This window comes from Oryctolagus cuniculus, chromosome 14 (assembly GCF_964237555.1).
Source record: "Oryctolagus cuniculus chromosome 14, mOryCun1.1, whole genome shotgun sequence".
Classification (NCBI taxonomy): Eukaryota; Metazoa; Chordata; class Mammalia; order Lagomorpha; family Leporidae; genus Oryctolagus; species Oryctolagus cuniculus.
In genome coordinates this window covers 93543160-93567213 of record NC_091445.1, presented here as the reverse complement: position 1 = coordinate 93567213, position 24054 = coordinate 93543160, and the positions used below count along the sequence as shown (strand labels likewise).

Below are 24054 nucleotides of genomic sequence, written 5' to 3'. Positions count from 1 at the left end.
AAATGTCAAGCGTTGGGCTGCGTGTTATCTCCCTGGTGGCTGAGGCGACCCTGGAAGCCAGGGACCAGGCTTCCTTGGCCTTGGTTCAGCTTTGGACCAGGTTGGGAGCACCGCCGTCCCAGCACTCAGTTTCTTCCCGCTCATCAGCGACCTTAATGGCTGTGGGTCACGCGTTTGCCACTAGCTCCACAGCCCCCAGTCGGCGTCCACAGGTGTTTCCAGCAGGCGTATACCAGACACTGAGACCGTTGCTGATCATGATGGTTGGCCGTACCAGCAGAAGTCTGAAAAAGTTTCTAAAAATGGAGGAGTTAGTCAGCTCTGCAGTGTGTTGGCATTCTTAAAAGGTGATGGTTGTAAATGAGAATTAGTTACTCTTGTTTTTCAATGAACTTTTTAAAAAAAAATGATTTGAGTTACACAGAGAGAGGCAGAGAGAGGGGTCTTCCATCCACTGGTTCACTCCCCAGTTGGCTGCAACAGCTGGAGCTGAGCTGATCTGAAGCCAGGAGCATCTTCTGGGTCTTCCACATGGGTGCAGGGGCCCAAGGACTTGGGCCATCTTCCACTGCTTTCCCAGGCCATAGCAGAGAGCTGGATCGGAAGTGGAGCAGTCAGGGCTAGAACCGGCGCCCATATGGGATGCCAGCATTGCAGGTGGTGGCTTTCCCTGCTACGCCACAGCGTCCGCCCCTTTCAATGAACTCTTATCTCTGTAATTTTTATTTTAAGAAAGTACACTAGAGAATGCTTTAGAATTATGTTCCCTAGTAGTGTCATGACTTAAAACTAACATTCACTAAAACTCTGGTTTCACGAATTAATCCTTAAGACAACCAGCGAATGAATCTTTCAGGGCTTGTTCTTGTGCTGTGTGGGTTTGAGGTGGCTCTCGCCTGAGTCTGAGTCGCACCTGCTCTGGTGGGCCAGGAGCCCCCCTGCTGTCTCACACCCTCACTTCTCCAGGTGTGCTGCCTCCACAGCCCCTGAGGTGGAGTGCTCCCTCCTGACTGCCAAACCCAAATGGAGACAGGAAGCCACCACTGCAAAGCAGAAGTTCTGCTCCTGGTTTTGCCCACAGAGGGTCTGTTCCTTGGCCCCTCACCTGAGAGCAGATACGGAAGTTTCTCAGGCTTCTGGCTGAGAGAGGCAGGCTCCTGATCCAGATCAGCTTGGCTACAACCCAGGGCAGTGGTCTGAGCAGCCTGCTGAACTCCCACCTCTCTCTGTGTGTCTCTGGGAACTTACCCCTTGAGTGTTTATTCTCTAACATTTTCTGGGTATCTGCCGTGGATGGATACAGCAGTTTTTTGAAACTTACTTATTTTAACTTATTTGAAGGGCAAAATGATAGAGATGTCTTCTACGTGCTGGCTCACTCCACAAATACCTGCAAAAGCCAGGGCCCGGCCAGGCTGAAGCCAGGAGCCAGGAACAGTATCTGAGTTGGTCATGTGCATGCTGGGGACCCTGGTACTTGAGCCACCATCTGTTGCCTCCCAGAGGTGCATACACTAGCAGGAAGCTGGTTTGGAGTAGCTGGGACTCGAAATGTGGTGCAGGCTGTCCAAACATCAGCTTAACTTACTGCACCGACCACCTGCCCCAGAATGTCGCTGTGTGGAGACTGGAGCAGCAGCGGCTAGGTCTGAGGCATCATCTTGGAGCAGAACGTCCTGGCTTGGCTCCACCCCCGGACAATGCCTCCTGTGACAGGCTTGTGCAGACAGCTGGAGGCGGAGCAGTGAGATGCTGGAGCTGCAGGGCCTGGGGAAGGTGCTGGGCTAGAACTCTGCGCAGCTGCAGGCGCCGGCCGGAGAGGCAGGGACACCCTCGGCGGGTTTTAAAGAATGCCCTCTCCACTGTTCTCTGTTGGTGGTCCTGCCTTGTTACCTGGCCCCACCCCTCACCCTTCAAGGGCTCCACAAAAAGCAAGATGCAGCCAGGAGTGGGGTGCTTGTCACGTCTGCTCGGCTGTCAGGTGAAGCAGTTAGACTTTGCGTATCCCTCTGAGCTGTGTCATACTTCCTGGTCCTTGGGCAGCTGCGGGAGTCTTGGCCTCGAGGAAGGGCCTGGGGGTACTCGGCCAGAGCTGTGTCGCCCAGCTCTCTCATCCAAGGGTCACTGCTGAGCCAGCCCTCCAGCAGTGTCCCTTCTGTTACAAGAAGGAAGGCACAAATATTCTTGACTCTTATTACCTGGAATTTGTTATAGCATTTGTGAACTTTGACGTCTGGCCGATGCCAGATTCCAGGTGGATATAGCTGCTGTTAGCATGTCTTGTGGGTTGGCCTCTGCTGCGCTGGGTACCACCACTTGTTTGGGACAGTTAGGTGGGAAGCAGTCTCCTTATCACTCTCTGCCACAGGGTGGCCCTGGCTGTGCAGTGAGCCCCTGCGCAGATAGCAGGTGAAACCCGCAGCCGGTGGGTGACCTGATTGGGTGATGTCTTGTGCAGGCCGCAGCGGATGCACCTCCGTGGCCTTCTCTCCTCTTCTGGAGTGTGGAGGGGAGGGGGTCTCTTCAGAGTGGGGATGACCCTGACTGGGGATGCAGGTGCCTGAGGCCTGTAGCACAGACTGTTGTGCCACATTTCAGATAGGTGCAGTGTAAAAGCCAGGTGACAGCGGTATGGGCTACTCTGCAAGGGGGGTCCTGAGTGACATTCTGGCAGACGGCAGTGCCCTGTTTCCAGGGGGTTCTCGGGGTGTCTGTGGGCTGTGGATAGAATCCTAGCAACCTGGCTTTGGTGCTCCTGCTCGACTTTGGGCCGGTTGCTTGGCTGTTGGTACAGTGACTGTTCTGGTTACCCTGTGTCTTTATCAGCGTATCTCTGTTTCTGTGCTGCTGTCGTCATCCTCAGAGCAGGGCCGCGAGGCACGGGAGAGCGTGTGGCTGACTTCTCCCAGACTGTGCTCACGGGAAGCCTGGGACCCTGTCCCCCATGAGCTGTGTGCAGTCGTGGCGACTGTGGAGGCAGCGGCACCCTGCGCAGATCTTGTGAGAGGGTCATCTTTGGCTCTTTCCTAGTGTGCACATTAAGCTAATGCTAGGAAATGTTGGGTAGCAAGGTAGACTGCAAATGGCCTGCTGAGCTGGTGAAAAGACAGTTAAATGCTCCGTATGCAGCTGGTGCTCAGTAATTGTTGAAAAGATGGATGCTTTACTTCAAAAATCCTGCAGTTTGATAATTTTGGAAAAGTAACTTCACTTTAATGTTTAACGTTCTACTTTCATGGATCCATTAAAAGCAGTTTGTGGATTCCTGAGTCAGGAATACGCTTGGGGTGAAGTTTTCTTTTAGTTTTTTAAAAAATAAGCAGGATGCAGCTAGGTTTCAGTGCAGCCCGGTGCTGAGGTGCTTCCTGACGGTGGTGTTGGGTGCGCTCCTCGTGGCCTTGGCCAGCCTGCCCGTCTGCGGCAGTGTTTGCCGTGCCTTCTCCGGATTGGAAACTGCAGCCGAGAGATGATTGAAGTTAACTTGAAGCAAGAGCTGCTAATTTGACATCATGGCTGCCTAACCTTTTTTTTTTTTTTTTTTTTTAAACTCTGATAGGTTCTATTAAGCACTGCCCAGCTCAGCCATTTTCTAGCTGTTGAGCTAACCACATTTTATTTGTGTCTTTGCTATTCGTTTTATTAATCAAACTTAAACGGAAGCAGGTGTAACTGGTTTATCATTCCTAGGACTGGCTCATTTGCCTCCCTTCTCCATTTCTAGTAAATCCCTTAAAGAAGATGAGGAGGATGTGCTTTCTTCCTGCTGTGTGCAGTGCAGGTCTGGGCCTGCCCTAACCGTAGGCTGATGACCGGGCTTCGTCCACATAGTGGTGGCAGAGAGACGCGCCTCAGGTGAAGCTGCAGGGCAGCTCTCAGACTGCCCCGCAGCCTGCAGACACTCCCCGAGAGCTCTGTTATGAAGGAGGGGGCCGTGCCTACCTCTCCCGCATGGGGGTTTGGTCTCAGCCTCCCTCGGGTGCCATAAAGCGGGAGCAGGAGCTAGCTGGAGCTTGCCTGCTGCGGGACCCTGCGTGCCTGTCGTGAGCCCGTGACTTGCTGCTGTCAACTTAGTGGGCCGTGGGCAGGTGGCTTGGGCACGTGGTGACTCTTGAGACTGTCGGTCTCCTGGGGATGTGTGTCGTTGTCCTGTCTCGGCACCCCAGGAGGTGCTGGTGGGGGTGGAGTGCACTAGAGCTGGGCCCACCTTTGGCAGTCGTGCTGTGCTCTGTTTGCTGGGAGTGACTTACACCTATCATTAGCAGAATTCTTGGAATTCTCCCATTTTCTTAATGTGAAGTCATTGGGACGATTCCTCTGTATAAGTCTTTAAAGACCAATTATAAATTTATTGATAATTGGTACTGACAGATTTCACTCATGCTTTTTTTTTTTTATTTAAAGATTTTATTATTTATTTGTTTGAAAGCCAGAGTTACACACAGAGAGAAGATGAGGCAGAGAGGTCTTCCATCGCTGGTTCTCGCCCCAGGTGGCCGCAACGGCTGGAGCTGTGCCAGTCTGAAGCCAGGAGCCAGGAGCTTCCTCCAGGTCTCCCACACGGGTGCAAGGGCTCAAGGACTTGGGCCATCTTCTACTGCTTTCCCAGGCTGTAGCAGAGAGCTGGATCAGAAGTGGAGCAGCCAGCACTCGAACTGGCGCCCCCATGGGATGCTGGCACCACAGGCTGGGGCTTTACCCGCTATGCCGCAGCACCGGCCCCAAGATTGCACTCATGTTAATCTGTGGAGCTAAACATGCTGTGTGGTTCTGCCCACCACCGAATTTTTACTCATGACACACCTTGTAAAAGGAGCAGAGAGAGTGGCTCCTGAGTGGCCAGAAGAACACACTCAAGTGTCACGCTGACGTGCGAGCAGGATGGAAGGTCGGCTTCGGTTTGATGGTAACGCCAGTCTGCTTTCTCTTCTGCCCACTAGACTTCATGAGGAAATCATTGACTTTTACAACTTCATGTCCCCTTGTCCTGAAGAAGCCACCATGAGAAGGGAGGTGGTGAAACGGATCGAAACTGTGGTGAAGGATCTCTGGCCGACGGCTGATGTGGGTATCTGCTCCCCCTCCCCCACACACGTGACTGGGAGCACTCTGACTGTCCTGTGGCAGTCGGCTCCACCCAGACCTGCCCCCCTTGACCTGAGACCATGGTCCTGCATGGCAGCATCACCTGCGCTTGCTTGAGATGCGTGTCCCTTGGCCTTCCCTGCACCCCGCGCTGATGCACACCCAGGTGTGGGGGCTGTTGCCCCAACTAGAGGATATTTTTTAGAGTGATGTGATGATTTTTCTTATTTTAAATTCACCTTAAAGTTAGAAATTCTGTCCCCGCCCACATCTCCAAGTCTTCCACCCTATGTAGTAGCAGATGCCATGTGACACTCTTGTTGTTAAGGCTCAGTTTTCACAGTGAGTGCGCTAGTGCCACTGCATGAACCACCCTCCCTGACAAACTGCTCACCTCCCTGGGCCTCCCATTCGAATCAGTCCCCTTCTCTGCCCATGACGGCCAGCCAGGGGGCTGATGGGAGACTGGTGCCAGTGGAGCCTGGCTGCCGAGGGGCGTGGGTGTCCACGGGGCTGGGGCCGCCCTTTGGCTTCCTTCTTTTAAAACGATGCACAGGTTTTGACTTTAAACTTCAGTGTCTGAGGGCAAGGCCCTGCCTCACGGCCTTAGCTCTGAGTTTGGGAGGTTTTGGCCGAGTTTAAAGTTGGCTCTGAGAAGCTCTGGCCTTGAGCAGGTAGAGGTGAGAACAGCAGTCCTTCATCCCTTGAATCCAAGTTTTAAAAGATCGCCTTTTTAGGATGGGTCTTTACCTTAGGGGGGATTTTCTGGTTGTTGTGGGGTGGTGGTTTTCTACCTGCCTTGCCCCTGTAGTTTTCCAGGTGAGGCCTGGGGCTTAGTCGGGGATGGTGGGATGTGGGCGTGTTTCCAGACGAGCACTCTCTCTTCCAGGTGCAGATATTTGGCAGCTTCAGCACAGGTCTTTATCTTCCAACGAGGTGAGTGCCAGCGCGTGCTTCGTGGGGGCGTGTCCATGCTGATTTGGGGCGGGTGCTGTGTTAGGGGCTGATGGCAGCTTCTTCGTAATCCAGTCCAAGGCCAGAAATGCTGGCTAGAGGAGATTGGGGTGCACACAGGGAAAGCTGGCAGAAGATAACTTTAACAGTGAGACGATAATGCATTGATTGCTTTGAACTCTTCTTCTTGCCCTTCATTTGTTGGGGAAGAAAACTACCGTACACTGGAAACAGAAGGGAGATGAGCGTGGGGACTGACTGAGCGCGTTTCCTGCTGCTGTAAAGACAGTGCCACATACTGAGCACGTTACAAACAGGGACATTGGTTTCACTCCTGGGAAGGCCAGGCTGAGGGGCTGTATCTGGTGACGGCGCTCCTGTTGCACTGTGGTACGCACAGAAGAAGAGGAAAAGGGGCCAAACACTATCCTTTTCTTTAAAAAAATTTTTATTTGAAAGATAGAGCTCTTCCATCTGCTGGTACATTCCCTAAATGCCCACCATGACCAGGCCTGGGCCAGGCCAAAGCCAGGTGCTGGGGCTCCGTTCAGGTCTCCCACGTGTGTGGCAGAGACGGACCCACTTGGGCTGTCTTGGCTGCCTGCCGGGTGCACGTTAGTGGGAAACTGGAGTCAGGCCTCAGACCTGGGCATTCTGACATGGGATGGCGGCACTGCCACTGCATGCATCCTCTTATGATCGGCCTGCTCTCAGAACTGCCTCAGTCTACTCCTGCGGACAGCTCCCATGACCTCATCACCTCTTACAGGCTCCACATCCCAACACACTTAAGTGTCAGGTTTTTTTTTTTAAAAACATTTACTTACTTATTTGAAAGGCAGAAAGAGAAGGCAAGACAGAGACCTTCTGTCTGCTGGTTCACTCCCCACAGGCCCACAGTAGCCAAGGCTAGGCCAGGTGGAAGGCAGGAGCCACACACTCCATCAGGTGCTCCGTGTGGGTGGCAGGGACGCAAGTGCTTGCCCCGTCATCTGCTGTATTCCAGGCACGTGAGGAGGAAGCTGGGTTGGCAGTGCTGAGTAGCTGGGATTCGGACCCGGCATTCGCGTGTGGGTTGGGAGCATCCCAAGTGGTGACTAACCTGCTCTGCATACAGCGGCCGCCCCACAGTCAGACTTGAGCATGGCTTTTGGAGGGGAATAAATACAGTGGAGAATGTTCCGCTGATACTTTTGGGCGTGTTTTTGAAAAGTTGGTCAGTTGACTTTGTTTTCCTGAAGATTCAAGCCAAATTTTATTTAAAGTTTTATAAGGACCTTAATATGATAGGACAATGTCCAGCAAGTTTGCGTTCTAGTTGTTTTCCCATCAAGGACTCCTCTGATATCCAGATTTTGTGTGCACCATTTCTTTAAGTTTTTCTCCCCTCCCCCACTGCTAATTCGCATTTGGAAGTGAAGGAGCTACTGCCTTAGGATTTGGGGGTTAGGCCTTGGGAGGGCCACTGGGAGCTGGACGGTTTCAGAGTGTACTGGGTAGCAGGGGAGAGCCAGAGTCGGCAGCGCAAAGAGGCTGCTGGGAAAGGAGGGGCGGGATTTTCCTCTTCACCCCTCGGTGAGCTCACGCTGCTGGGAAAACCTGCTAACCTTTTTGCTTCCCAGCCCTAGATTGCACGCAGTTCACAGCTGCACCTTCTCTCTCCGAGGGTTGAGGGCCCAGGGGATGTGCCTGGCCTGGAAGGGGCCGAGGCAGTGTGCTGTGGCATGGCTCGTGCCGTGGTGAGGGCCACGTGGCTGATGTGCACTTCCTTTTCTGCCCAGTGACATAGATCTGGTGGTGTTTGGAAAGTGGGAGCGTCCTCCTTTGCAGCTGCTGGAGCAGGCCTTGCGGAAGCACAACGTGGCTGAGCCGTGTTCCATCAAAGTCCTTGACAAAGCCACGGTAAGTGTCTGCCCTGTACAGGAGCCCACAGCGCAGGCAGCCCGCTGACTGGCTGCTGTGACGAGCTCACGCTGTTGAAGATTCCGCTGCTTCGGATAGAAACATGGTTATTGTACTTAGTGTTACTGTTGTGACTTCCAGCTGAGGACATGTTCAGTGACAGTCGGAACTATTGGAACTTGTGAGATCATCAGATTGAGTTGGTACTGAAATAGCGGGCCCTGTCTGCTCACGCTGGGGTGAGGAGGGAAGGACACAGGAACACTCAGGTGCTGCTGCTCTGCAGTGTGTCGCTCCGTGATCCAGTCATGACGTTTGTGACTTAAGATTGCCGTTTGCTGAGTTCAAGAAAGGAAGCCTTACCTGTTGGTTCCATTTAGAAAGTGTCTGCGCGTGAAAGCCTCCTGTACCGGGGGGATTCGGAAGATGAGGCCACAGCTGGTGTGTAGTCACCGAGGTTTAGGGCTTCCTAAGTTACATGCCTGCAGTGTGACACATACTAGCTCACCTGTGCTACAAGCTAGCGTTGCATTTGTGAGCTGGGTTTAACTTACGAGGTGTGGTTAAGATCCAGACTGGCGGCAGCCTAAGGAGGGGACTGGCGTCGCCCACGCGGGGAGAGCGTGCCCCACCTGGTCCCCAGCGCCTCCTCTGTCAGATGCTCTGGATGGGGGGTAGGAATGGTGTGACGTGCGCTGACAGCTGCACAGTGTCAGGTCAGCATCTTGCTGAGTTCGACACGGTGTGCACACCTGGACCCCAGCTTGTGGCCTGCAGAAGCGGTAGGCTCAGCAGACGGGCTCTTTCAAGGCCCATCTCAGAGGGGCTGTCTGCTCCCCTGATGGCCACTGCAGGTGGCCCTCTGGCTGCAGTCGGGTGCTTCTAGGCCAGAGGTGCGGGAGCTCGCTTCCGTCAGTGGCCATCTGGACATTCATGACATCATCTGCAGGCCATACAGAATTCTCAGCTTGAAAACCAGCCTGCTGTAGATGGACTGGATTTTGAGTCCCACCTCCGGTAATTTCACTGGGCTTGTACGGCCGGTGGGTGGACGTTCCCACCCTGGGTCCAGGCTCCCAGGCACTCTGGATGCAGACAGCACGCTCGCCCGCGTTTCCCAGGAGAGGACACTGAGGCGCAGGTCATCAGCCCACAGTGGGTGCAGCAGCTCTGGGGGGCGGCGCCTCCACGCAGGCTGAGCGCTGAGCTCTGAGCTCGAGCAGCGCCCCGGTGCCCCTCACCAGGGAGGGACTCGGCTCTCCCTTTGGGGGCTCCTCTGCCCGTGTTTGTGCAGTCAGTGACAGTGCCCTCGGAGAGCAAAGGTGGCAGTGGGATTTCTGACCCGGTGTCGTCCCTGGATTTCGGGCCGCTTAAAGAGGTCATGTCTGGCTGTCTAGAGCTCCAGAATGCTCTGTAACAGTTGTTACAGGAGCTGCACAGAGCTCATCAGGTGGTGACGGCACCTGCCAGCATCACCAAACACTTGTGGCGTGGCCGGGGACCCCTGCTGCCCCCTGCGCCCTGCTGTCTGGGGCACTGCTGCCAGCTGAGCTGTGTGCCTCCTGCGTGCTGGGCTGGACACCCGCCCGGCAAGTGCCCTTTCTTCCCCTCTTTAAATCTGGGCTTCAAGATCTCTAAGCCCTGTCTGTGAATGAGGAGAAACCCCCCAATCTTTCTGTGCGCTGTGGAGAGTCCTGCATATTAAAGCACAATTTTTTTTTAAGCTTTTAAAAATTTTTTAGAGCAAGAAAAAAATACAACAAAGGCTTTTATAAGATCAATTAGTAATACAAATATAAAATCTTCGAAACAATACTGCATTGTTCTGACTGACACAGTGGCATGAACAGTTGGTCCCATTTCTTGGTACCCATTCTGCTTGTTCATTTTTTAAAGATTTATTTATTTATTTGAAAGAGTTACACAGAGAGTAGGAGAGGCAGAGAGAGAGAGAGAGAGAGGGAGGGAGGGAGGGAGGCCTTCCATCCACTGATTCACTCCCCAATCGGCTGCAACGGCCAGAGCTGCGCCAATCTGAAGCCAGGAGCCAGGAGCTTCCTCTGGGCCTTCCCATGTGTGTGCAGGGGCCCAAGGACTTGAGCCATCTTCTACTGCCTTCCCAGGCCGTAGCAGAGAGCTGGATTGGAAGTGGAGTAGCCAGGTCTTGAACCTGTGCCCATATGGGATACTGGTGCTTCAGGCAGCAGTTTACCCAGTATGCCACAGCACCAACCCCTTGCTTATTAATTTTAAACTCACTGGTCACACACTGAACTTGGGAATCAGGCAGCTAAATCACAAGTTTTTTGCTAATGAATCGATACTGGTACTATAGATTTGGTACTGTAGTTTTGCAAGAGTGTAGAGAGTTTTTTTTGGAGTATGATTTCCTAAGCATGAAAGCTAACATGATAAATGAGTGACAAATTAGTACATTATTTAAATTTTAGTTATATATTCTGGAAAAATTGTTTTACGTGGCTGGTGATACCCTAGAGCACCCACAAAGTCAGCTTTTACATTTGGAAGTTTAAAATCATGAAGGCGATGTTTTTAATTGAAAACGTCCACACTCTCATATTTTTTTTTAGAAAGTAAATCTTTAAAAGAATAGGATAATCTTGTTTTATACATTATTAGCATAGATAGAAATCAATATTTGTGTATTAGATTGATATACTGAACAGAATTAAGCTTTTATTTTATTTTTTTTTCCTTTTTTTATTTAGTAAATATAAATTTCCAAAGTACAGTTTATGGATTACAATGGCTTCCACCCCCCATAATTTCCCTCCCACTCGCACCCCTCCCATCTCCAGCTCCCTCTCCCATTCCATTCACATCAAGATTCATTTTCAATTATCTTTATATACAGAAGATCGATTTAGTATATATTAAGTAAAGATTTCAACAGTTTGCACCCACACAGAAACACAAAGTGTAAAATACTGTTTCAGTACTAGTTATAGCATTACTTCACATTGGACAGCACACTAAGGACAGAGATCCTACATGAGGAGTAAGTACACAGTGACTCCTGTTGTTGACTTAACAATTTGACACTCTTGTTTATGGCATCAGTAATCTCCATAGGCTCTAGTCATGAGTTGCCAAGGCTATGGAAGCCTTTTGAGTTTGCCGACTTCGATCTTATTCTGACAGGGTCATAGTCAAAGTGGAAGTTCTCTCCTCCCTTCAGAGAAAGGTACCTCCTTCTTTGATGGCCCCATTCTTTCCACTGGGATCTCACTCGCAGAAATCTTTCATTTAGGTGTTTTTTTTTTTTTTTTTTTTTTTTTTTTTTTTTTTTTTTCTCCCAGAGTGTCTTGGCTTTCCATGCCTAAAATACTCTCATGGGCTCTTCAGCCATATCTGAATGCCTTAAGGGCTGATTCTGAGGCCAGAGTTTAGGACATCTGCCATTCTATGAGTCTGCTGTGTATCCCGCTTCCCATGTTGGATCATTCTCTCCCTATTTTATTCTATTAGCTAGTATTAGCAGACACTAGTCTTGTTTGTGTGATCCCTTTGACTCTTAGACCTATCAGTGTGATCAATTGTGAACTGAAATTGATCACTTGGACTGGTGAGATGGCATTGGTACATGCCACCTTGATGGGATTGTATTGGAATCTCCTGGCACATTTCTAACTCCACCATTTGGGGCCAGTCCGATTGAGCATGTCCCAAATTGTACATTTCCTCCCTCTCTTATTCCCACTCTTATATTTAACAGGGATCACTTTTCAGTTAAAATTTAAACACCTAAGAATAATTGTGTGTGAATTACAGAGTTCAACCAATAGTACTAGAACAAAAAAAATACTAAAAGGGATAAAGTATTACATTGTACATCAACAGTCAGGACGAGAGCTGATCAAGTCACACTTTCATATTAAAAGGTTTCTTTTTTCGTAGTGAAACTTATTAGAACTAATTCTATTCAAAATTCGTTTAGTGTAATAGCAGGTGTCTGGGCCATAAAAATGGATATTTTTCCCTTTAAACATTATTGAAAGTTTAATTAAAGGATGGTTTCTAAAGCTTTCTTTGAAAAGGTAATGTAACATATGTGACTACAATGTCTACACTGCTTTAGCACACTTCAGTCAGAATGTATCCCTCTTCATTTTTACTTAAATATTACACCTGACACCAGGGAAATGCCATTCCACTGAGAAAATAGCATTCTAGAAAGTGTGATACCACTGGAAAAACCAGCTTATGATTATCTGCTCTCCATATATAAGAATATAAGTTAAATTAATTGGATTTGCTTAAATAAAAATAGTACAATATTAGCTGCTTAAACCAAAAACCAAAGTTTCAAAAGAGGAAACATTGATGGCTCCAAATAAAACCCTGAAGAGATGCCACCGTTCTGTTCACGGCAGAGCTTGCAACATCAGCGTGAGCTTTTCAGTCTTGTAGCACCAGTCCCCGTGTCCAGAAACCTGCCTCCTGTGACGGTGCTTCGGGCAGAGTCACAGGGACGGACGGAGGCACACTTCTCTAATTACATTGCTGCAGGTACCAATAATAAAACTCACGGATCAGGAGACCGAAGTGAAAGTGGACATCAGCTTTAACATGGAGACTGGCGTCCGGGCAGCGGAGTTCATCAAGAGCTACATGAAGGCAAGTTGGCGCGGGCCAGACAGGAGCTGAGGTCCCAAGCTGCCTCCTGGTCCTCTTCCCCTCCCCGCCCCCATGTAAGCACTCCCTCAGGGATCCCGGCTGGAGTCTGGGGACAGCAGCACACAGCTGCTGTCCACGTTGCTTTTCTGTAGTGGCCATCTCCTAAGGCGATGGTTGCTTTGGTGTCCAGGGTTCTCTGTAGCCATCACGAAGCAGCTGGCCTCTGGCCAGTGTAGTCCCGGGGCTCCATTGTGATGCAGTTGAGGTTTACCATCTCGGGAAGGCCCGGCGCCTAGGAGGGGCTGGCAGAGTTGCTGACTGTTGTGGACCCTGTAGGTGTGTGATCTAAGCTGGTGGCCCTTCCCCACAGACTAAACTTTGTCATGTGAGATGTGCTGTGCAGTTTATTCAAAGTGTACTAACTAACAGAATTTGTTTTTCTTTTTGGGATTTACAGAAATATTCGTTGCTGCCTTACTTGATTTTAGTATTGAAACAGTTCCTGCTGCAGAGGGACCTGAATGAAGTTTTTACAGGTGGGATCAGCTCCTACAGCCTCATCTTGATGGCCATTAGCTTCCTCCAGGTGTGTACGCTTTCTCTCGGGGGCAGGGGGCGGGGGGTGAGGGTGGGGGCTTCCTGCCCAGATGCAGTCACTGCCTCCTGGTGCTGCCCCTGGGTCCTGGGTCCCCCCCCCCCCCCCACTGTGCTGCTCCCGTCTGGTGGAGGCCGACTTCTGTGTCTGACGGTGAAGCCCTCTTGGTCAGTGCTGCCTTCCTGGTGCGCCTTTGTAGCTTGTAGCTGGCTTGAGTGTTGGGGCAGGGAGGGCCTCTCTGGTTCTGAGTCAGGTGTCAGTCCGAGCGCAAGGAACTGTTCTTTTCTGTTTAGAAAATTCTCATTCCTTGCTAGACAGTAGGAAGTGATTTTCTTGGCATCTGTGACTCATGCTGAAAGAAGTCTGAGTGTGGTGGGTGCGTAGCGGAGAGGTGGCACAGGGCACTGGTGCCGAGAGCGCGATGGAGGCTCCGTCGGCAGGAGCACCGGGCACTGGTGCCGAGAGCGCGATGGAGGCTCTGTCGGCAGGAGCCTCAGTGTCGCACGCTGGCTGCGGGCCGTGCTGGCACTCTCGGGCAGGGGCGGTGGTCTCGGGTGAAGCAGTGTTTTCTGCATTTGTATCTTCCTGGACGAGAACTCCCTTCCTGTGCAGACTCTCGCCTGCGGACGTCAGCCGCGTGGCTGTGCTCTCGCACGCTTGTTGTTAGTTTCGCCTCTGATGCCGTGCTCAGTGCGGGGAGTTCTCTCGCCATCCTTGGTACTGCTGGTGACAGAACTGCCTGTCCCGCCACTCCTGTCCTGGCGATTTCCCGGCTGTCTGTGAGTGAGGAGTGAGCGCGGATTCCGTCTGTGTTCTCAGAGTTCTCGTTGCACGTGTTGTTCCACCTTCTGAGATGTGGCCTTCCAGCCGCTCTTGCTGGTGCTGCGCGGGATTCTGAGCCGCACACCACCCTCGGTTCCTGACTTCCTCCTCTGCTCCTGCTGGGAGCGCCTCTGGTCCTGTGGGAGCCACCTTTAGGGGCCCACCACCTGGCTCAGGGCCTCCCCATCCTGCCCAGTGGCCAGTAGAGCTGTGAGCTGTGACGAGGGTGTCTGGTGCAGGAGGGAAGCCAAACCCGGCACGCGGCGGGCTGGACTGAGAGCAGGGCGTGCGGAAGAGAGTGCACCTCTTGTGCTGTGGGGACGTGCGAATGCGCAGAAGCCAGGCTCGCTGCAGGCCGCGCGTCTGCTCGCGGAGCCCTGTGCTGCAAGCATTCCCTGTTGCCGTGTGTCTGCCAGGGCTCTCGTGTCCAGGGCACTGGGCCCCTCTCCTAGACTGGGCTGGCAGTCGCGTCCCTTGCAGATGCACGTGTTCTGTGTGCAGTTAGGATGGCCGCCAGCCACGTGCAGCTGCCGAGTGCTGGCAGTGTGGCTGGTGAGGCTGAGAGGGAATCTTCATGCATCTGACTTGTTCAAGCAGTCGTCACAGGTGGGCAGCACAGGTCTGGACAGCTCAGAGGTGCATCTGAGGTGCTCAGGCAGTGAGGGGTTTCGGTTCTGGGTAGCGGGTTAGGCCCTCGAAGGAGGCGTGGCGCTGAGCCAAGGCCGGTGCTGAGCCGCGTGATCGCAGGATGAGGTTTGACGTCAGTGTCGGTGCAGGTCTGATGCCCTGCTCACAGTCCAAGTCAGTCCGTGCACGGTCTGGTTTCGTGTGGCACTCTTCAGTCTGCTGCTGCCACCTATTGGTTGTGTGTCAGGGCCATGCACCGATGACACCAGGCCTCCGGAGCAGTGAATTGTGCCCAGTGCCGCTGGTGTCCTTACCCGTTTGGAGCGTGTGGGTGTCCAGGTGCCTTTGTGTTTGTAGGAAGATGACACGGGGACTGCCAGTTTCAGAAAGCTGAGTGAGGGTGAGAGGAGGATCGCTCGACTGGGGCCTTGCGGGTTCTGTCGGTGCCCCCCCCCCCGCCCCTGCGTTTCATGGTGCTGGCAGGGGAGCCAGCCTAGGCAGGCTTGTTGTGTGCTGTGTCTTGGGAACGTGGCTTGAGCACACGTGAACTGTGGACACCTTGCTTCACAGCTGCACCCGCGAATTGACGCCCGGAGAGCTGACGAAAACCTGGGGATGCTGCTTGTGGAATTCTTTGAACTCTACGGAAGAAATTTTAATTATTTGAAAACTGGTATTAGGATCAAAGAAGGAGGTGCCTATATCGCCAAAGAAGAGATCATGAAGGCCATGACCAGCGGGTACAGACCGTCAATGCTGTGCATTGAGGACCCCCTGCTGCCTGGTGAGGGAGGGAGGCGGGCAGCCCCGGGCACGCGGGGGTGGGCTGGGGTCATTTCAGGCCCCAGGAACCCAGAGTAGTTGGTGAGTCTGGGTGCAGGCCCCTCCAGTGCGAATGGAGTTCGTAGTAGCATTTTGTTAATTCCTTATTTAACACTTGTAATAAGTTTTTTGTTACTTAAACTGTTCACATTCTGTAATCACAATTCAGGAAAAACGTTCTTTTCTGATTACACCATAGACCATCCACCTTCCAGAAGCGTGGAGCGTGTGCCGTGGGAAGCCGAGTGCTCCACGTGGCTCCTGGTGTTTATTGCCGGCTTGTTACTCAAATGCCACCACAGCACCCGCAGATGTGTGGATCTGCATGGTGGCTCGGACGGGGCAGTGTCCTCATCCCTCCCTGTGCTGCAGGGCCGAGCTGGGCACGGCCTCCTCATGAGATGCCCCTTGCTGTGCTGAAGGGTGCTGCCACCCCAGACCTTGGCAGCTGTCTCACTGAATCTTTGCCGATCTCATGGACCTGTGTGTGATAGAAATCCCATTTAGTTTAGATTTCCTGAATGGTGTGTGGGTTAAACACGTTGTTTATCAGTTCCACAATGTTTTTTGAGCATTTGTTAGGGAAGGCACTGTTCTTTCTGTTGGTGCTAAGATCAGTGGTGGACAGGTGACAGCAGAGGTGGAGGAGGATGCCAGCCCAGGTTCATTGCTCTCTGTATTTCCTGCCGTGCGGCTCCTGCCTCTGTCCTCCCTCTCCCTGCTGTGAGGAGCTGTGTGTGCCGTGGAGGCTACTCCCATCACACAATCACACACGCCGCACTCCCCCTTGTCGTTCCCATCTGTATCTGCTGTGTTTCGCTGTTCACCTTCTGCATAATTTTTAAAGTATCTTCAAATTTAGTTATTTTGTTTTAAGGCTTCTGAAGTGTAAGATGTATTTCCTGAAATTCTTTGAAAGGAAGTAGGCCTATTTTGTTTAATTTATATGTAAGTGAAAATTTGAAACTGTGCTTACAGAAATTAAGTTCCTCTTGACTGTTTAACCTGGTGGCTGCAGCAGTGGCTTCCTCAGATTGGCTGTGCACTCAGGGTCTCAGTCCCTGAGACCTTCCCCGGGACTGCTGCCTTCTGAGAGGTGCACTTCCTGTCTTCCGTTAGTGCTGACTGAGCTGACGTACACTTGGGGTGAACTGTCCATGGAGGCTACAGCTGGCAATTAACTTTTTTATAAAATATTTATTTATTTGAAAGTTAGAGTTAGAGAGAGAGAGAGAGATGGTCCATCCGCTGGTTCACTTTCCACATGGCTGGAATGCCCAGGGCAGGGCCAGGCCAAAACCAGGAGCCAGGAGCTGCTTCTGGGTCTCCCCTGCGGGTGCAGGGGCCCACACACTTGGGCCATCTTCTCCTGCTTTCCCACGCACATTAACAAGAGAGTTAGACCAAAGTGGAGAGCCCTGGGACATACACCAGCACCCACATGGATGCAGGCACTGCAGCTGGCAGCTTTACCTGCTGTTCCAGGGCGCCGGCCCCTGGTGGGTCATTTTGAGGACTTGTAATTCCCAGGTCAGCGCTCACAGCTGGTCTGGCCTTTGGTGGTCTTTGGCTTCCTCGTGGTTTTTGCCACCTGCAGAGTGACGAGCTTTCCCGTGAGCGTGCTCTGCCCAGGGTGCCGCCTCCCTGTTCACATCGGCAGATCGGGACCCCAGAGCGTCTCATTGCCAGCCCGGCTCGCAGCCTGTTTGCAGGCACTGATTTCAGTGCAGGCCGGTGGCCATGGCCAGATTCAGCTCGGTGGTGGAGTCTGGAGGTGTTTTTGTGGCAAGGGACTGTGTGACGGTCACTTCTGTGGAAGATCAGGAACACCGGCACAGTGGCTCGAGTCCCTGGCAGAATTTCACAGCTGGCTTTCTGTTGTAGGAAACGATGTTGGCCGGAGCTCGTACGGGGCCATGCAGGTGAAGCAGGTGTTCGACTACGCCTACATCGTGCTGAGTCACGCCGTGTCGCCGCTCGCGAGGTCCTACCCCAACCGAGATTCCGAAAGGTGAGCCGTGCTGGGCTCGTGTCCTGGGGCTCGCCCTCGCACTGTCTGTGGTGTTTTCTGCCCTGGACTCGGATGGAGGTGCTGTCGTGTTTCAGCAGCTCTGAGCGTGCTGGTCCAGGGATTCAGGGTGGCTGTGTTTGAGTCGTCCTTGGGCAAGTTGCTCTGATTGTGGACTGGACATGGTCTGCTTCAGGCTGCTTGTTCTGGGCTGACGGTGGTGGTCGTGTTTTCTGGTGTTTAAAACTTTGGACAGGATGCTGTTTCTCCCGGCAGTCTTGAGAGTGCGGCTTCAGCCTGGAAGTGAAAATGTGTCCAGCACTCAGCCCTGCCCTCTCTCCTACTCACGTTCTCTTGTCCCTCACTCTGTGTTCTGGTCTGTGCTTGCACTGTGTGCTTAATTTTGGCCAGAAATAGTTAACTTTGGCCCCAAATGATGCCCTTGTGGTGGGGTGACAGAGGGCAAAGAAGAGGGGTGTGGTGTTGAGAGCAGTGCTTGACGCAGCGTGTGGACAGCTGCAGTGGGCAGGTGGGGAGCCGGGCTCAGAGGTTCCCCAGCGCTGGTGGCGGCAGTGCTGCTCCTGGGTCTCAGAGGGTGCCCCCGCAGAGTGTGCAGGTGACGGCATTCAGTGTCACTTGCCACCGTCTCCATACCCATGTGTGTAGCAGGAAGTGAAGATGCTAGAACTCTGTGGTCCTGCAGGTCGGGGCAGGCTGCCCTGGCCGAGAGCAGGAGTTAGCGAGTCACGGACTGCTCCCCAAGTGAGCCTGGCTGCTCCGTGCCGTGGCCTCAGCACGCACGGCGCCTGCGCCTCAGAAGGCACGGCCGCTTTGTGGGTGTGATTACGGTAGCTGCAGCTGCTTTCCGCCTGTTTTCCACTTGGCAGGAGGTGATGTGTGGTGGGCTGTCCGGGAGGTCCGTGCCATGTTGACGCCAGTCTCTTGTCCCTTGCAGTACTTTAGGAAGGATCATCAAAGTCACTCAGGAAGTGATCGACTACCGCAGGTGGATCAAGGAGAAGTGGGGCAGCAGAGCCCACACATCGCCAGACCTCGGTGAGGGCAACTCGCTCGCCCCGCCCTCAGCCTGCCGACCTGTCCCTGCAGACGGCTCCTTGTCATGCCTGGGTGGTAAATTGTGCAGACTGAGAAATTCGCTTGTTTTTAGGATGAGCGCTTGCGTCAGCCTGCGAGGTCTCACGCAGTGCTGTCCAGGGCAGTGCAGCGGTGCCACTCATGGGGTCGTAGCGTTGCTAGTGGCTGCACTAAATGTGAAAGAAACAGGCGAACTTCACTTCAGACTACCAACATTTCAGTACTGAAAAGAAGCATTTCAGTCTCTCTTTGCACTAAGTTTTTAAGATCCAGTGTGTGCTTGCACTTTATAGCACACCCTAACTAGGATGCGAAATTTTCATCAGAAACACTTGATCTGTATTTAGATTTCACTAAGTTTATAGTTGAAGATGATTTACGAATACACACGTTAACACCATATTTAAATGTCTCCCAGTTATGGAAAAATTGAATATAATTGAATGAAATAAAATTGAATATAAGTTAAAATTACAGTTTACAATTCAGTCTGTCAGCCTTGCCGGCAGTGACTTAAGGCCTTGACTGCGCCGTCTGCCTGCAGTCCCTTCATAACCTGGGCTTTGTCTTCCCTCTGCAGACAACAGGATCAAGATAAAAGAGCGAATTACCCTGTGCAGCGGGGAGCCTGCCCAGAACCGAGAGCCGGGGTCGCCCTGCAGCCAGCGCCTGACCCTGTCCCTCTCCAGCCCCCAGCTCCTCTCCTCCGGCTCCTCCGCGTCCTCCGTGTCGTCGCTCTCGGGGAGTGACATTGTGAGTGTGCCCTGCCCTCTGCCGTGTCGGGGTCGGCTGTGTCCACAGCAGTGAGTTCAGAATGCCTCCTCCCCTTTAGCTTTGGTGACTTCCTGCTCTTTGTGCCTGCACGTGGGGGTCAGCCCTGGGGTCCCCAAGACAGGGACCCCAAGAACCTCGGTCTCCGTGGCCCGTGGAGGCCGGGCAGCTTCGCAGGTGAACTGGTGAACTTCCTTGGAGAGTTGTTCCACAGCTATTGGAGATAAAACATTAAGTCCAGGTGTCTGTTCTGTATTTCTTTGAGCATTCTTTTGGGTATCTGGATAGTGTGGACTACCTGTGCTTCAGAAGTCAGACTGACAGCTCACAGCTACCTTGAGGCAGTCTGCCCCCCTCTTTTTATTTGAAAGGCAGAAGGACTAAAACTTTGATTTATTTGAGGGGAAGAGAGAGAGCCTCTTTCCAGTGGCTCACTCCCCAGATGCCTGCAGCAGTGGGCTGGGCTGGCCAAAAGCTGGGAGTCAGGGACTCAGCCGGGCTCACACGCGGGCGGCAGGAACCCAGTCACTCATCCACCCCTGCTGCCTCCAGCGGCCGCATTAGCAGGGAGCTGGAGGCAGGAGCCGGAGGCAGCTGTTGGATCCAGGCACTGCGACCTGGAACGCAGGGGTCTCCACCACTTGGCCAAGCGCCCGCTCTCCATGCAGGCCTTTCTTTCCTACTTTTAAGACGCTGACCTTGTTTTTTGTGCTGGATTGAAGGATTCGGACACGCCACCCTGTACCACACCCAGTGTTTACCAGTTCAGTCTACAAGCACCGACCCCTCTGATGGCCAGCTTACCTGCTGCCCTGCCGATGCCCAGTGGCAAACCTCAGTCCACGCCTTCCAGAACACTGATCGTGACCACCAACAATCAGGTGTGTGCCCACGTGCCGGCCTGGGGACAGACTCCAGGGACCAGTGCTTCGGCTGGGAAGGGCATGGAGGAGATGGGGACTAACGTTGATGAGATGTTCCTATCCCGTTAGAGGGAGTTACCTACTTTTCTGGCTTCGTCCCGCGGCCGTGCAGGGCTGAGGCACAGAGGTGCAGCTCTGCCTGTGCTCCTTGGGTCCCACGGATGCCTCTGTTCTGTTCCAGACCAGGTTCACCATCCCTCCGCCGACCCTCGGGGTGGCCGCTGTTCCTTGCAGGCAAGCTGGCATCGAAGGGACTGCCACGCTGAAGGGCGTCCACCACTCGTCCTCCCCGGCCATCCCCTCGGCATCCCCCACCCCGCTGTCCAGCCCGCATCTGTACCATAAGGTGGGTCTTGTCCCGGCTCCACCTGGGGCCTGTGGGCTGTCCCCAGAGCTGCCGCGCCGCGGCCAGAGCTCCCGGGTTTCCGCCTCCCACAGAGAACCCAGGGGGATCATTTTACAAAGGGAGTTTGTGTTCTGATTATTCAGCTTTATGTTTGCTTTCCTTTCAAAAGAAAACTTTAAGAATGTGAAATTATTGAAAAATGTAATATAGTGAATTCCCCTGTTTCTGTTGAACCAATAAGCATGAAGTGTGAAATAAGCAAGGTTCAAAGGGAAGTCTGCTTTGCTTTTTGTTTCCTTGTTAAATGTGTTTTCTGCCACGGGCCTGGGCTCCCTGACCGTGGCGGCACCTGCCTGCCCCACGTGTGGGCTCTCAGCCCCTCCCCCGTTTGCTGTGCTCCGATGGCTCCTGACAGCCCATGTGTTCTCTGCTGTGCCTGGTGAGGGATTCCACAGTGCAGGGGCCTTCTTTGGAGGCAGCCTGAACTCAGGCTGCTGGGTGTGGACGTGGGTGGGGCCCCCAGCAAGTGTCACCCACTTGGGTGATTGTAGAAGGTCGTGGTGGGAGGCACCTTCTTATTTCTGTGGACAAATAGAACTCATTGGAAGTGAGATTCTTAGCTGGTGCAGGTTGACCTCAGCCAAGATGCTCAGGGGTGCACGTTCCCACCCCCTCCCTGGTCGGTGTGGAGACACCCGGCGTGTGCAGCCGGACAGGCAGCCGTCAGCCTTTGTATGGCCTCGCACCTGCGCCTGCGGCTGGCTGAGATGAAGGTGGCTCAGGGCCCGAGCTCCCTGCCCCAGGACCGAGTGTGGGTCGGGGGGCGGGGGGAGGTCCTTGCAGGTGTCCGTGTGCTGGGCTCCAACACTGCTGTCCCTCTTGGTCTCTCAGCAGCACAATGGCATGAAGCTCTCCATGAAAGGCTCTCACAGCCACACGCAAGGCGGCGGCTACAGCTCTGTGGGCAGCGGAAGTGTGCGGCCCCCTGTGGGCAACCGGGGGCACCACCAGTATAACCGCACCGGCTGGAGGAGGAAAAAACACACGCACACGCGGGACAGCCTGCCTGTGAGCCTCAGCAGATAGTGGCTCCGCTGCACACCCCCACCCCAGGCTGCCCAGCACCTCGGCGCCACGTGGACCGAGACCAGCGCCCGGCCCGTGAGCTGGGCCCGCACCAGTCACTCTGCATGTCTGTCTGTGTGGCGGTCGCATCCGTTCCCAAGAACAACGTGTGCTCATCTGTGAGGCCTTACGAAGCGTGGGCGTCGGTGCTGCCGCCCCGGGTTCTCCGATGCGTGCTGGAGCAGGCAGGCTCCCGCTGGGGCAGCCGCCCTGGCCCGTGTGGTTTGGAGTCTTCATCTCACGTGGGTCGAAGCAGCAGAGGCGATCAGATGCCATCGGCCGTGTCTTGTCCACCGGCAGGGTTGGGGGGTCACCGTCTTCACTCCCCTCGTGTTTGGTTTGAAGCTTCAGAACTGTTTTTCTGTGTACATATTGACAACTTATGATTTGTGCAATAACTCAGATATTTTTTATTTAATTTCGTATTTTCACATAAGTTATATTTCAGGGAGGAGGGACTTTTTTTTTAAACAAGCTCAGATCCTTTCCCGAGTCGTATTTTCTAAGTTGGGTTCATCGTGTCGGCTGTTGTTGGATGGGCATCGTCACGAGCACCGTGCCGAGGGGCTGGGGGGCTTTAGTTTTCCTTCTTTGCTTTTTGGTCAGAGGTGAGTGAAGGAGCTGACTGCCCGGCGGCTCCGGGGGGCTTCAGCCCCAGGCCCTGCCGCGGGCCCCAGCTGTGGCCCTGCTCTGACCGCGAGTTTTAACATTTTGATTTTGTTCTTTTAAACTTGACAGCAAATCCAGCATTTAAAGTGCCAGAAGCATAACTTTCTAAGGGGAGGAGAGGTGTCACGGAATGCGATCTCAGAGCACGTGGCCTCGGACACGCTCGAGTGAGTGTTGGGGACAGCCTGTGATGACGGCTGCTGAGCGTCAGCGCAGACAGTGGTACCCAGTTTTAGGAAGTGGAGAAAGGAGTAATGTTGATTCCGTTGAGGAATCTGTAGCAGTATGCCTTCGTTCTGTTAAGAGCAAATCCACGAGAAGTGCTCCCTCCGGCTGCTCGGCGCGCCGCGGGAAGTGTCGCCGCTGGCGCCCACGCCGGACGTGCAGGTACACTATGCAAGTGTGTTCCGCCACAGCCACCACTGTCCTCGCTACCTTGTTGGGAACACGAGGAGCTCCGTCCTGCCTAACCCTGAGTTTCCACAGCACCACGGTTGTCCTGGGAGTGGGTCGTGTCCTGTGGGCCGCCCGGCCCCGCTAAACACTACAGGGAGGCCGGCCTGCGAAGTCCGTGCGCGGAGACGTCGAGATGCAGGGCCAGCTGCTTGCCGTGTGCAGCGGGGCTCCCGCACTGCCGAGTGATGGACATCCGGCGAGGAAGCTCTGAGGTGGCTGCCCGCCTGGAAGCAGGCCTGGCCTCCCCGGGAGCTGCCGCCTGCCCTGCCGGTTTCCTGGCGGCGGCCAGCAGAGTAGCACACTGTGTCTGCAGTTCTTGGTGATCGAGAGTTATCCAAAATATTTAAGAAATACTTAAATTGTGAACCTATTGATAAGGAATATTTATAAAAACTGACCCGTAGGCCTGTACTAATCTACGCGTTAGCAATATTGACTGTAACCCACATTAAGGAAGCCACTGTGGGGACAGCGGCGAGTGTCCCCTGGGGTGCACATTTTAAAGCTCCGTTCATAGACACCGGTTCCATGTTCGTGTCCGTCATGGTGAACCAGATGAATTGGCCTGGCTGCCACTGTGGTCGCGCTACAGGTTTAATAAACAGATATCATGTTTCGATTTTTTTTGTGTGTGGACAACAATGTGGAAGCTAAAATCGACATATTTTTATGTAAAGTTTTTCTATTCTTTGATTTTTAATAAACTTTGGAAACCAGTTTTGTGTTTGAGTCTGCTTTCCCCTCGAGGTAAGTGTGACGTCTGCACTGGCCGGGAACCTGGTGTGGAAGAGGTGTCACAGGGCGGGGAGTGGGCGGGAGAGGTCATTTGGTGGCTGCTTCTTTAAATCGGGTTGGGGTCCTGGCCTTTGTCCAAGGCCTGAGCAAGAGAAAAGGAACCGAGACAGGTCCTGTTCTCACCGTGAAGGTGACAGGGATCCAGAGTATGTGCCCAATGCTGTTTGCACACGCTCTCTGAGAGGCTGGGTGTGATGCTTTGTGTGCAGGCTTCCCCAGGAAATGTTTGCTGCTTCCACCTCTCCTGGGTGGTCACGCCACGAAAGACGGCATTGCAGACCACACGATCAGAACGTAGCTTCAGACGTGACGGATTTGGAATGTGAAAGGAAACGTGTGTAAGAATTTTTCTAGGTCGGTGAGTGACAACTCTGAGCAGGCTGCAAGGCCCCCTGGGTGCTCTAGAGCCGTCAGCCACAGGGCC

At 53.3% G+C, this 24054-nt stretch overlaps 1 protein-coding gene across 2 annotated transcripts in view; it reads left to right on the top strand.

Annotated features, from left to right (window-relative positions):
- TENT4A (terminal nucleotidyltransferase 4A) overlaps nucleotides 1-23551 on the top strand; it is a 41712-nt gene extending 18161 nt beyond the window's left edge. The window contains exons 2-13 of one of the 2 annotated variants that reach the window (XM_002721816.5): nucleotides 4938-5061; nucleotides 5972-6018; nucleotides 7818-7938; nucleotides 12469-12576; nucleotides 13034-13162; nucleotides 15191-15404; nucleotides 17327-17453; nucleotides 18406-18506; nucleotides 19126-19298; nucleotides 20039-20197; nucleotides 20421-20585; nucleotides 21477-23551. In XM_002721816.5, the coding sequence (XP_002721862.2) occupies nucleotides 4938-5061; nucleotides 5972-6018; nucleotides 7818-7938; nucleotides 12469-12576; nucleotides 13034-13162; nucleotides 15191-15404; nucleotides 17327-17453; nucleotides 18406-18506; nucleotides 19126-19298; nucleotides 20039-20197; nucleotides 20421-20585; nucleotides 21477-21671 (1663 nt within the window). In that variant the 3' untranslated portion in view covers nucleotides 21672-23551. The remainder of the gene's footprint in view (nucleotides 1-4937; nucleotides 5062-5971; nucleotides 6019-7817; nucleotides 7939-12468; nucleotides 12577-13033; nucleotides 13163-15190; nucleotides 15405-17326; nucleotides 17454-18405; nucleotides 18507-19125; nucleotides 19299-20038; nucleotides 20198-20420; nucleotides 20586-21476) is intronic. The other variant, XM_051853408.2, reaches the window with a different exon arrangement.
- The last annotated feature ends 503 nt before the right edge of the window (nucleotides 23552-24054 follow it).